This window comes from Aythya marila (genome assembly GCF_965140915.1).
Source record: "Aythya marila genome assembly, chromosome: 2".
Lineage (NCBI taxonomy): Eukaryota > Metazoa > Chordata > Aves > Anseriformes > Anatidae > Aythya > Aythya marila.
In genome coordinates, this window is record NC_139043.1 from 6,967,494 (window position 1) to 6,981,395 (window position 13,902).

Here is a 13,902-nt window from a genome sequence, read left to right on the forward strand (position 1 = left end):
GGTTTTGATTTTGGGCAGACAATTTAACAAAAGATTTGCTTGGCAGGGCTTCGGTCAATTAGCGGTGTGCATTTACTGCTCCTTTTTGAAGGATTTCTTTCTTTTTTATTTTATTCTTATACAGAGCAGACAACAAGAAAATAAGGAGAGTGAAGCCACTCGAAGCATGGCTGTTTCTTTACCAGACGGCTGCTGCTTTTTCCCAGAGCATTCCCCCACTACTGATGTGTGGCAGATGTCCTTGGAAGACTCCTCGCCAGCAGCACGTTGTGCTCCATCCGTCAGAGAAATGGTTTCTTGGTCGACCTTCCAGCCCCGTTAAATGGCATCTCTGAACACCATGGACCTCGTCTCCTCCGAAATACAGCAGCTGGGCTCACAAGCTCACTCGTGTTCCTCACGATCATTGTTTTTATGAGTGTTTCACCTTTCAAAAGGCATATATAAGGCAGGATTAGAGGGATTTTTAAGCAATACCATTGACCATAAATTAATATTTCCCAAAGAACTGCAATTATGGCTTTGTCACCATAGGTGTTCTACATCTGGCACCTCAAACACCACCTCAGAGCCCTGGCCCAGGCAGCCCAGAGGCTGTGGGGTCTCCTCCTTGGAGAGCTCCAAAAGCCGCCTGGCCGTGGGCCTGGGCACCCTGCTCTGGGTGGCCCTGCTGGGGCAGGGGCTGGGCCCGAGGGACAAAAACATCCATTAACTGACTTCTGAGGACAAAAAGCCAGGGAAAGCCCCAGCCCACAAACCCCACGGGGTGGATGCTTCGAATCTGTCCCCAAAACTCCCTTCCTGGCGGGTTGCTCCCACCCCTCCACATGCATCCTTCGGCCAGCCCAAGCAAACCTGCCTCGCTGCCACAGGAAAGGGGGCAGGAAAGCTGCTCACATTTCCATGCCCAAGAAATAATGAAGAAATGGCTAATTAACAAAGAAACAAACCCCACCAAACTGTGCCCTTATCAAAATGGTTGCAGCTGTTTCCATCAGCTCTCCGGTGAGTGGAGAGGAAGACCTAAAATGCTGACTGCTGACCGGCCCCCAAAATAACCACGAAAGCAAACTAACCGTGAAGCTGGGTTTCCCCTGGCCCTGCCTCATGGTGGGATTTTCCCCGTGTCTCCTAAGGTGCGAGCTGTAATTAAATCTGCAGGGACTGGATGTCCCGAGGCTCCAGCCCAGCTGTTAAGTTTGTTAGAAGCTGCCCAGCAGGTTGGGAAGCTATTTAAGGAGACGGAAAGAGGGCGCGACTGCTTTTTTTCCTATTTCTTCGAGAAAGCACATTAAAGATATGAAAAAATAAGGAGCTATAAATATATATATATATATATATGAAAAAAATGGGGAAAAAAGAATACTTCTGTGGTAAAACAGTGCCCAGCCAGCCTGTCCCCAAGTGTCCCAGGAGCCCCCATGGCTCTGCTGGGGACACGGGAGGGAAGGGCTTGGTGCCATGGGACACTGCTGGTGCCAGCTACTCACAAAAGCTCACCAAGAAACTCAAAGAAAAATCCCTTGTGGCTATCACAGAGCCCGTGGCTATCACAGAGCCCCTTCCCTGATGCTGAAGCCCCTTTGACTGGTGGCTGGCTGTGGACTTGGGGACATTGTCTTCTCATTGTCCCCTCCAGGCCAATGCCGTTGGCATGACAGGACACCAGGCTGACGGACATCTTCTCTGACCCCACCTGGCTGGGGCCTGAGCAGAAATTTTGCCCAAGGAGCGTTGTTTTACCACAGAAGTAGACATGGCCGTGCTACCAGCCCCCACACAACCACCCAGGACCATCTCTCCGGCAGTCCCTCTCTCATCCCCATGTCCCACCTCAGGACCAGGCCGTGAGCACGGCAGAAACGAGCCCAGGCCGGGCAGTGCCCCAAACACAGCCATGACACACCACATTGCTCTGACAGGGTGTTTTATGGGCTTTTTGTGGGGATTTTTCCCTGCTGCTCAGCAGACAGCGACGGGCCCACGAAGATCTGCTGCGTTACGTGGCGCTGAGAAGATCCTGCTGGAATACCTGAGGTAAAGGGGGGAGAAGCCAACCTGGCTCCTCCCCTGACAAAGAAATGTCCTCAAGAGAGCGGGGTGTGACTCCTGCAGGCAAAACTTTAGGGGTGACCCAGCAAACGCCAACAGGAATGTTTATGGGCACAGGATTAGCGTTAGGCCGTGCTCAGAGGCACCTCATACGGGCAGTGTGACTCCACGCAGACAGCAATTAGGTGAGCAACAGCCAAGAAGCTGCCTCGCACCCTCTGACAGGGCCCCGCTCCGGCTTCTGGAAGAGCTTTGGGTATCTGCAAAGCAGTGTAAGACCAGGCCCTGTACATTTCTGCATCTGACTGCTTTCAAAAGCTTAACAACTCACAGATGTCACCACGTACCTCAATAAGAGGTACTTCTAGCTGATTAGATAGGGCTTCACCCGCTACACAGCCACCTACATGCGTTTTTCATTGCAGATGCACCAAGATGTAACCTCAGCAACATCTCCACAAGGGTGCCTCTCCCATGACACAGACTCACGGAATGGTTTGGGTTGGAAGAGACCTTAAAGACCATCTCGTTCCACCCCCCTGCCATGGGCAAGGACACTTCCCACCAGCCCAGGTTGCTCCTGGTGACCTACTACGTGTCCATGCCACACCCCGTGTCACCACATAGAAGTACAGGCTCCAAAAAACCTCCTAATGCCTGCGCAAACTCTGCAGCAGGATCATGGCTCAGACCTGGCCAGCATCCCACTGTGAAAAACAGCCCCGTGCCTCACAGTGGGCACCTGCTGGTCGGATTAAGCCACGTATTTTTTAGCTGTATTTTAGAGATGGATATTGAAAAAATAAGCAAGGACTTATTGTAAGTAAAAGTCTGCCCAGGGATCAGTATTAGTTCAGCTCACCGCACATCTCAGCAAGCAGGGCCACAAAACCGAGTGGACCAAGCTGGGCCTTAGATCTCATTTTGGAAGATATCAGAAAGTCCCAGGTTTTTGGTGAAATCCCTTCAGTTTCCATTTTGTTTCACAAGGGAACAGGACACAGCAGAAGCAGCTGGGCCTCCGAGGACACCGAGCACCAGGCCCAGCTCAGCCACGGCTCCTCCGTGCCAGTGCGTGAAGGACATCTGCCGCAGGGCCCCCAGCTGCCAAGGGGGAGTCATTTTGACCTTATTAGACGAGGTTGTGAAGATTAGCCAGCCTTAGCAGCATGCTCCGAAGATGAGCCGTACTGATTACATAAGGACTAATTAGATCCTGTTGATTTCCCCTTCTCAGGAGGCCGCAGCACAGCGGCGCTAATTAGCGACCTAAGCCCAGCAAGCCTGGGTGGATCAGTGCCCGTAACACCGGCACGGGGCAGCAGCACAACTTCTGTACCAACAAAGGTCTAAGGCAGCACATTTCTTTTAAAAAAGGTGAAAGCACGCAGTAGGGTGATGGCATAAGACCACCCTTTCCACTTCCAGTTTTTATTCAGCACTTGACTTATGGAAGTTAAAATTTTCTCATTTCCTCCCCAGGAAAAGGATCTTTGCACATCCACCCTTGCCAGTGACCATCCCAGAAGAATAAGGCTGGGCCCCATTAAGTGTGCACCAATCTTCTTCTAGCCCAGGCCAGAGAACTTGTCATTGCCTTCGTGATTTACCTTTTAACCCGTGCACCATTTATGACAGTCCTCAGCAGGTGGCTTACCGCATGAGCCAGCCATAGGACAAAGAAAACAATCTATGTTAGATGCATTTTTTTTCAGCTCTTAGGTAAAATGACTTCTTGGAAGTTCTCTTTGCAAATAATCCAGAGAACCTGCCTCTGCATTTGGTCTCCCCTGAAAAGCTTCACCACTGAAAGTAGGGCCTTTGTTATCTCAAGACCATCAAGTTGCACATTTCCTCATCCACACCCTGCAAGGCTTTAAGCGTGCTGGCTGCTAAGGCTTTAATGCAGCAACTTTTCAGGCTTCAGAGATTATGAGCGCACGTAGGCATTATTATTATTATTTTTTAATTAGTATACGGAATGCTTGAGGTGTCTGGTACTCCAACTTCCACCTTTTGATGCCAACATATGGGGCAAGTCAGTTACCAAAATTGCCTATTTCAAGCCACATATCAATAATCAAGGGAATTTGTAACTCCCCTGATACCGTGTCCTGAATGCAATGCCAAAGACACTGGCTGGGCAAGAAATCGTTTCAGGATCAGGCAATGAAGGATGATAGGAAACAGACGCATGTTGACCCTGAGCTCCACTGAAAACCATTTTCTGAATGCTCTACAACTTCATTACCAGCCAAACTACCTTGGTTTTGGCTTCTTGTGAAGGAAACCTGCTGCACAGCCCCATATCAGCCTGGTTCTGAAATGAAAGCATGTGTTGTTGTCCCCGAATGAGCACACTGATGGTGCTGAACTGCTGTGGTCTACCATGTACAGTACAAGTTCAACTTCTGTAAGGGTATGAGAACTTAGGTAACAGAAATGAGCTTTCAGAAACCTTTTTGTCCAGGAAGCCAGTTAATCTCATACGTGGAGTTCAGACAATTTACTCAATAGGTAACCACTGTACAAGAAAGAGATGAGACTTTCTCCATTTGCATCATTTAAAACAGAACGAAATGCAAAAGCTACTTCGGGTTGCAAAAACCTTGCAAGTTTCCCTTCCATTTTATTCCTGCCAGGAATCAAAAGTTTTCAATGGACACAAATGCATGAGAAAACACTTCCTTTAATAAAACATTCCCTTAAATCAGCATCTTCTTCTATACAAAGTAGGTCAACTGCACATTTTTTAAATACATAGTTGAATTCGTTTGTTTCCAGACTTAAGGTTTTAAGGCTTGTCAAGCCCCGAGTCCAAAAGCCCAGCAAAAGCTCACAAGTGGTTAGGCGAAGCAGTCCAGAGCTGCAGTGGGACTGGCAGAGTGAAAGGCCAGGTGCCAGGAGACCACCCACCTCTCTGGATGCACAAGTAGAGAAATGCACGATAAACAACTCACATCAATTTGTTCAAGACGTGCAATTTATTTTAAGTGACATTTTTGTTTCCTTAGCAAGTCTACACGGGTAACCTGGATAAATCCACTCCATCCTGAAAGTGCTCCTAGTTACAAGGCGACGGGAGCAGTCTGCAGTGCAGGTGTGTACTGGCCTGTTCCTTGGGAAGCTGCGTGCCCTTTCCTCCACAGCTCTTACAGTTACACAAAGGAAAAAAAAAACAGCGTGGGCTGGCTGCCATAAATCCAAGTCTTCCCTTCCACATCAGACCAAGGTGTCCCCTTGCATCTCCTTTCCATCAACGGGCACAAAATACAGCTGAGCTATTTGGCCACCCTGGAGTTCTAGTAGCAAAAAAAAATGGTTGGGATTGCCTAAGCAAGAGTCAATCCATTGGTTCCAAGGATCCCACACTTCCTCTTAAGGCCAGTAGGTGAACATTTCTCATAAAAGCAAGCTGACATGGGGCAACTAACAAAAAATTATGAACAGAACATTAAGGTTTGCAGCTATTTTATTTACAAGTATACATTTAACACAAAGAAACACTGATATCCAAGCCTAGTTAATAGTAGTGTAACAATATGCATCAATTTTGATGATTATTCTAACCAACAAACTACACTGAAAAATTAATGCCAGTAAAATTCTTGGTCATAATATTAAGAAATACAATATATAAATTGAAAATATGATTGCTTAAAATTTGAAAATGGAAGTGAAGCCATTTGCACAGGAGTCAGAGTTTAACATAATCTGAAGGGAAAGGCTCCAAACCAACTGTTTATCTTTCAGGTTAACAGAAGAAAAAAAATAAAAATAAAATTAAAAAAAAAAAAAAAAAGAAGCATAGTTTATCCTTAAAGATAATGGGCAGTTTTGCTTCTTCAGGTAGAATGTATTCCCAGTGTTTTCAGATTTTGCAGTGGAATTACATTACTGAGCATGAAGACTTCCCTTGTGAAGCTGCCCCATCGATTTTTTCTGCCTCCAAAATTATCCTCTTAAAAACATCAACGGCAGTCTGCAAAGAGAGAGAACAAGATTAGTAGGTAAGAGGAAACTACCAGACACTGAAACAAAAATCTTGGTGGTTTCACTGGCTATACCAACAGATAAATGCACATTCCCAAATCAGAGGGAAAACAGGGTCATTTCAATTTTGAACATGCACTTTTGGAAGAACAATGTAAAACCCTTCTCCACAACAATCCTCAACTATTTTCTCTATCACTGCAGAGAGAAAAAGCTTAAACTGAGCCATACTCAACGGCAAGCTAATAAGACATAGAGCAGACTTAAAGTTAAGTATTTATATAATAAATTTGCTCTGAATGACCAACAGCATTGAAGATTTTGATGCTTTGCTTCTCCAGAGAACAAACCAATTCATTTCCCCCACGTAAACTTTAAGATTCTGAGTAACTACAGAACAAGGCAGATTTTTCAGCTCAATGCACTGACTTTGCACACCCCAGTGTGAGGGTTACTTTAATATTCTTCATCTGTGAGAAGAGCCAAGTCCCTCCACATCCCCGTGATGCTCTCATCTATAGTTAACAATGGTATTTGACATGGTGCAAGGCCACAAAGGGAAACGCAAGCCAAACTAGCCACTGTTTAATATTAACCACTGTTCTTCAAGGAAGTCTTTCTTAGTACAAAAGGGGTTTTTATATTTTAAAGAGCTGGGACTATAAGATAAGTATTGCTAACACGATCGGGCTCACACAAACACCCCAGTTTACACCATATGGAACAAAGGACTATGCAGTCTCTCCGCAGACTCTGAAGCACACAGGCACCATCCATCCCTCCGCTCCCCTTCAGAGGGAAGACAGCAAATACTCTTGGAGTAGGAGTCACCTTCTGTTAACAACTCCCCTTGGTCTGGCCTGTGCTGAGTCTCCTCCATCCACATTTAGCACACAGGCTGGTGAAAAAGGCTCTGCTCTTCTCAGGTAATGAAACTGTGTGCATGGGCTCCGAAGGGCAACACCTCCCCTGTCACACGGATGCTAGAGAGTACCAGTTAAAAATCTTTGCATGGAAAGCCAGAATGAAAATATGTTTAATGGAGTCAGAGAGACTAAGAAAGGATGCCAGAGTGCCTGAGTGATTCAGGAGGTTCTATGGAAGAATTTGCGTAAGTATAGGTATCTTTAAAGCAAAACAAATAAACAAAAAATACTGAAAGATGGGTATAGAAAGGTGCCTGGGACAACATCACAAGCACTGCAATAAATACCTCACACCATAAATCTGGTCTTTCCGGGATGCACTCGGTTTTAAGGCTTTCAAAACTGTATGTAAGCCTCTGGCAGAAAAAACAGGAACTAAAACTACAACAGCCAACACCCCCCTGAGACTGCCTGTAAGTAGTTTTAAGAAGAAATCCATGCAGCAGTCAAACATGCTGCTGAAGTCCTTTCCTTCACTATGGTATTTCCAAGCTGAAGATTCACTGTATGATCAGGACTTCAGCACACATCTCCAGTTTGGAATTGGTTCCTGACCATCCCATACATGCCACTTGAAGTTTCAAGCGTGTTTGTTTGTTTTTAATCAGCATGCAGAAGAGCACCCTGTGATTTACGACCATGTGTTTTGGCCTGACAGATGTTTTTCTGCCTCCACAGGATATAATTCTTAACTGGATCATTTCCAAATTAAACCCATTGACTAAACTGGCTCCAAACAATCTTGAAGCATTCTTAATGAGATTAGACCGAATTTTACAGTTTCCCAGATTAATACCAGTTGTGCACAGTATCATCTCTGGAACTATTTAAAATACCTGATCAGCTGGAGATAGATTATTCCTCCCTATAATGAGGTTTCTCTGCAATCCAAACAGAACCTAGCACAAGTGGCTCATTAGTCCACCCCAGCACAACGCATTTCCTGGGCAAATCAGACTCTAGGAAAGCCAAGGACAGGACTCCAGTTGCTATCAAACTGGTTCCAGTACTGAACAGATTCCCTTAGTCCACAATAGGTGCTGTACTGATTTACAAATACACCGTACTGATGTCGTTACTTACAGCTGACATTTTCAATGCTTTCATTTTAATGCACAAGTTCTTTATATCCCTGCACATTCTTTGTCGAAGCCGTGCTGTTGGAGGCACTGAGATGTAGGAGTTCACTGGGTTTGTTAATTCATTTCCCAGAAAATGCACATTCACTGAGCAGGTTTAATCACCGTCCTCCAGTTAACCCACAGCGCCTTGCAATTCAGCCCAAACACACTGCAGGATTTTAGAAGGAGCTTTTCAAACAATGCAGGAAACTGTTTTGTAACAAGGAATGAAGAATGCAGCCAGGCTTCATATGCATCTGCCTCCATATGGTCCAATTACAGAGCGCGGGGCACATCCAGCCTACAGAAAGCCATCTGGCTTCCTCCCTGGAGGAAGCAGAGCGGTGTCAGCCTGGGCAACGCACGCTGCCTAGGGAGCTTAGCACCTTGGCCTGTGCAAGAGACACTTGCTCACTGCTCAACCGCTTCTGCAGGTGTGTCCCGTGGTATGGAAGGAGCGGACAGCCCAGGAGGTGAATTCTTGCTGCCCAAGTCAGGAACGTGCTGCCAGGAGCCAGCGCAGGAAGGTCCAAGCACCAAAACCCAGCCCACAGCTGCCACCGTCAGCTCGGCCTTTGTTGGGCTGTGTTTTTCAGATACGCACCCGTTCTATTATTTTAAAGAGGAAATTCTCCACTGCTCGTGCTCCTAGTTGTTCTTGGCACAGAACTGGGCAAAGGAACTGGAACAATAGTCAGGTGAGGAAGATTTGTTTTCCTCCTGAGTCCTTTGCCAGCCCAAACACCCTCCCAAGTGAGCGTTCCAGATCCCCGAGGGGCGTGGGGAGGCTGCGATCCCACATCTCTCTGAAGCATACACCCAGCACTGCAGCTTCTGAGCTTGGTGAAGATAAAATTACTTCTTTTTGAAGAGTAGTGTCCAAGCAGTTCATTTTTAAGAGAGCTTTTGCTCTTAATTTTTGCTACTTCTTTCCCCTTTCTCAAGTAAGTCCACCTAATGAATTTTAGGCAACTGGATGGACACACTTGGATGCTTGTTACTCCCTAAGTTCTTCCAGTAAAAGTTGGCTTCCAGCTTCAGCTGGGTTTAAGGACCAATTTGGATTCTGGTTGTATTTCAGAGCATTGCCATTTATTGTACTGGGATTAAGAAGTACTACACTATGACTTAGGAGGAACGAAGTAGGGAATTCCACTTTTTAGGGTCGAAGCTCCTAAGTTAGCCCAGCAGATACAACGCAGTTCAACATACCCAGTGCTTACTGAGCAGCTTGAGAAAATGCAACAAGCACATTTAGGGGCCAGAAAAGAGATTTAATACCTGATGCTGGCTTCCAGCCCACAGCCCAAGAAGACACGATCCACAAGCCTCATGTTCCTTAAACGATAGCTGATGCCCTCAAACCCTTGGAGGTGTGTTGTTTTATAGTGTGCTTGCACTAAAAAAATCCAAAATTCCTGCTTTGTAGGAAGCATTTACTTAATCTGGTTAATATTTTCTAGCCAGTAGCAGTAATTTGAAAGTCATCTTTTCCATCGAGTCCCAGAATTGCCTTCTCAAAGGCTAGGGATTTCCCCAGATGACTGAAGTGTTGCTGATACACACAGACTCCTCTGAAAGCCTTACCAGGCCACTAGAGTCTCAAGGAGGTGATACAGAGCCTAAAATAGATTTGACCTGGGGAACTCTCACCAACCACCACCATTTATTTTCACACCAGCTCAGATCTTTGTCTCTGCTTTCCATTTATTCAAAGCCACACTGTTTCATGGATGCGGTATCTTTTGGCAACTCCTGGCAGAACAGGTACAGTTGGATTCTGTTCATCTGCACAACTATTTTAATTGCCTAACACAGTATGGATACGCTCCTAGAACTCCCACAGATGCTCCAGACAGGATTTTATGGGTGAACGCAGAGGAAGAGAGATGAGTCAATGCTCTCCCACCCCCCTTTAGGGGGCGAAGAGCCTCTGCTATCAGAACTTGCAATGTGGAACACCTTCTCTGGTTTCAGCAGTTCCTTCCAAACAGAGCTGTTGTAAAGGACAGACCGTGTTGGCCAAACCTGAAGCAGCCTCCGGTCTCTCTGCAGCAAGGAGGCCTGCTCTCCTCACTGCTGTAAAGGACACCACGTACCAAACCAACTGCAGCCAGCACAGCAGATAGAGGTTGTCACTCTGCTCACATCCACCAAATATACGTGGATAGATTTCAGAGAGAATTAACAGGGTCCCTGAGCTCTCTTGCTGAAGTTCTGAAGTCCAGTTCATCCCTTTACGCATCAAATTAGCTTTCTGGAAAGTAAAAACAATCTGACGCAGTTTTGGAAGGAGTTTAGACTTCATCTTCACAGGCAAGTTATGTTTGCTGTACCAAGGCAGGACACAAAAAGATCTGGATGAACCTCCAAGAACAAGTTGCTGCCAAGTGATGTTGACTTAAGGTGAACATTCAGCACTAAAGCACGACAATAAACCTTGTTACTACATTCAAAATAAGCCTTTTGCCTCCCCTGCCTCGCCCCAAACCAGAGATGGATTCAGAGTAGGAAGAGACATTCTCCCTTGATAGAAGCCCACGTACGAGATGGTTTGATCTTGCTAAATTAGGATTTTGGGGGGGAAAACACATGAGTTCAGAAGTGTCTGTGGTATAATTCATAGGAGAAGACAGTGTCCCATTTTGCTACCTGCCTGGTGTCTCCTTTTCCCCCAGAACCTCACCACTGTAGACTTTATACTTTGCTTTCAAAGCACAATCAGCAACAAGCATTCCTCAGCAGCTGTTTGCAGGAAGACCAGGACAGCTGCCCCAGTTCTGGGCTGCTTCAGTCTTCTGTACATCCCAAACCCCCAAAGGAAGCAAATGAGATAGCCTAAAATCAGCCACACGTTGTGGGCACAAAAAGTGACAAATTATCTCCCTAACTTCTGAAGTCAGCCCAATTTACCAGGTGTACTGCACAAGAGGCACGACCTTACCACCGTGTTTCCTTTTCCACAGCAAGGAGGAATTGTATTCAAGCACCTGTTCCCGAAAACCTGCTTTTGAACTCCAAAAGGGACAGCAGCTGCAATTTTAATGACCTGCACTACCCAGTGATCTGTGCCCTGATGGATCACGCTGACAGAACAACCTGGTAAGAACGATTTTGACATCTAGAAATAACAAAACTTCTGACTCTCCTTGGGATTTGTACGGAACAAGTTTGAGTATCTGACAATTGCCACTCTGATTTCCCTGAAGCCTACGAGTTTGCTATACGAATTTCAGCGAGCTGCATAACTCGGGGCAGGACTCTTGGACTAAGACAGTCACAAATACACGGCAGTCAATGGGACTTTGTTAGTGCAGCAGTTTAATATGCAAGGCATGCCAAGCATCATATAAAGCTCGTAGCTTCTTTGCATAAATATACCCAGCTTTGTTTTTTTTTTTAAACCAAGACAATTTTTTTAAACCAAGACAACACAAACTGCAGAAAGTTATTGAAAAGACATTCTGTAAAATATACACTACTGCACTGTTACAGATTGTGAACATATGCCAAAAAAGAAAAGTACAGAGAATAGTTTTGCCTACTCCAGATATAAAGTTTTTTTTTTAAAAAAAGGAATTCTTTTAACTGATTTATTCTTCTTCTGTAGTTTCTGTGGGTATGCGTTTGAAGCTCTCCAGCAGTAGAGAGGATATTGAGAAATTCCATGCTTTCATCATACCCAGATTTGACAAGGTTAGTGCAAATCTTAGCCAGAAACAAAAGTTCCTAATTCCAAATATTCTGTATCTGGAGAAAAAAAATCTGGACTTTCTTTCAGGGAAAATCCAATTTTACACAAGCGTCTGTTGTCAGTAGTTCTACAAATTATCAGACAAGAGCTGTTTGTTTTGCTTCTGGGAACACAGAGAAGGAAAGAAAGGCTGCTTAAACAGGTGCTGTTCTAGCTGTAGGATTGCCCTTTTGATTCTGCTGATGTTATCAAGGAGGCCAAGGATGTGATACGCTAAGTTAAAAATGAGACAACGTAAGCATTTCTTCTGCATAAGGACTCATTTGTTTAGAACTAGCCTGACAGCGTCCTTTTGACCCTATTGTATGTTCATAGTTGCAAAAAGCAGAAATTTTAATGCTGTTGAGACAAAAATGAAAAAGAGACAAAACCCTCTTGAAATGAAAATGAAGTTTTTCATTACTTCAAGCCCAAACCAGCAGGTTCTTGTAGCTTGAATATGTAGGGTGTCAAATCAATGACAAAGTGTTATTAACAGCCACAGGAACAAATTCAAAAACCCGAAGAGATTCGGAAGGCATTTTAAAGTAAGTTACAGCACAAAAAATAAGATGTTATTTAACACATAATTAAACTTTTGTGATAGGAAACCAGCAGGAATAAACGTATGCTGGTTCCATTGGACAGATTGTGCAACTTCACTGCTATTCTATCATTCTGACAGCCTCTGCTGTAGACAAATCAAAGTGTTAGACATGGGCCTGTGAAACCATTATTACCCTTATTAGAGGGACTGAGTCTTGCCTAGACCTGAAAACATGAGGTTCATCCCCTTATACCAACTTATTCCTCCACAATAGCAATGAGTTCCTAATTTAAGGTAACTGCAGCACGTCCCACCCACCCACCGCACAGATACGCAAGGCTTAGTATGCCACTAACTGTTCTGCTATGTTCAGTGAAGCTTAACTTTCAGTTCTTCATTTCACCCTCATGCACCAAACGAATCGTATACCCAAACCTGAATGCAGACATCCATTTTGTTTCCAACAATCTACACAAGTATCTGTACAATACATGCAAATACTTCAGCTTCCTGCATTAAGTGAAACTCGGAGACATCCCATTAAGCTGCTATTCAAAATAGATCTTAAATCTGTTACCTGATTTTCTTTAGCAGAAGATTCCAAGAAAGCTGCATTCCAGGATTCTGCTAAAGCTTTCCCTTCTTCATAGCTGATCACCCTGATAGAAGAGAAAAAATATCTTTTTATAATCCACAGCAGAATTGGAATTTGAAACTGCAGGAAAGCCTTAACAGTACTGAAGCACATAAATACAGATATAACAGGAATGTTTTGTGAAGTCTGATTCTGAGCACTTGATACCGGCTGCTGTCAAACACACAACTGGGCCAGGTAGAACTGTGGGACTGAGAAAAGCAGCTGTCCCAAAGCCCTGAGTTGTTCCCTAATCTGTAGCATCATCTGATCTTGTATGGTTGGAAAACACACTTCTGTTACTTGTTTTGATAGAAGGGTAAAGCCACTGTCTTTGAAACCTTACAGCAAGAGTCAACATTACAACAAAAGCTCCTGGCTCCTAGTTCACATTCTGGACACGAATCCTTTGCCAGTACCTTGTTTTAACCTACATTTTGACTTTAGTTCTGGAAAGCCAAGAACAAAACCAGCCTATTGCAACCACAGGAATGCCGGCTGCTGGCTTGCATTTCACACATACTGGAGTTCACATACCGTTCCATATGCAGGTCTTTTTTATTTCCAACCAGCATAATGGGTATTCTGTGAAAGAAAGTTCAGAACTTCAGCACAGTTATAGTATACTGAACAAAGTACTAGTAACATGCCTGCAGTGAAATGAGATGAAAGTGTCACTACTTACTGGACTTTTCCCACCATATCCAATAACTTGCCATGGATAACTTTTATCACTTCAAAACTGCAAAATAAAGGGATGAAGTCACACATGCACTCCAATGTTTATCCTTAATACCCAATACACAAGCAATTAAATGCATATGTAGATATGCTTACTCTGTGTATAGTGGCAGAACTACAAAGATGCTGAAAAAGTGTCACTGATTTGTGTACAA

The 13,902-nt window shown here is 44.6% G+C and overlaps 1 protein-coding gene across 2 annotated transcripts in view; it reads right to left on the minus strand.

The window, feature by feature from the left end:
- Nucleotides 1-5,506: 5,506 nt before the first annotated feature.
- Nucleotides 5,507-13,902, minus strand: part of RHEB (Ras homolog, mTORC1 binding) — a 39,438-nt gene continuing 31,042 nt past the window's right edge. The window contains exons 5-8 of one of the 2 annotated variants that reach the window (XM_082753232.1): nt 13,692-13,748; nt 13,544-13,591; nt 12,950-13,031; nt 5,507-6,034 (exon numbers count right to left, since the gene is read on the minus strand). In XM_082753232.1, coding sequence (XP_082609358.1) covers nt 5,942-6,034; nt 12,950-13,031; nt 13,544-13,591; nt 13,692-13,748 — 280 coding nt within the window. In that variant the 3' untranslated portion in view covers nt 5,507-5,941. The remainder of the gene's footprint in view (nt 6,035-12,949; nt 13,032-13,543; nt 13,592-13,691; nt 13,749-13,902) is intronic. The other variant, XM_082753233.1, reaches the window with a different exon arrangement.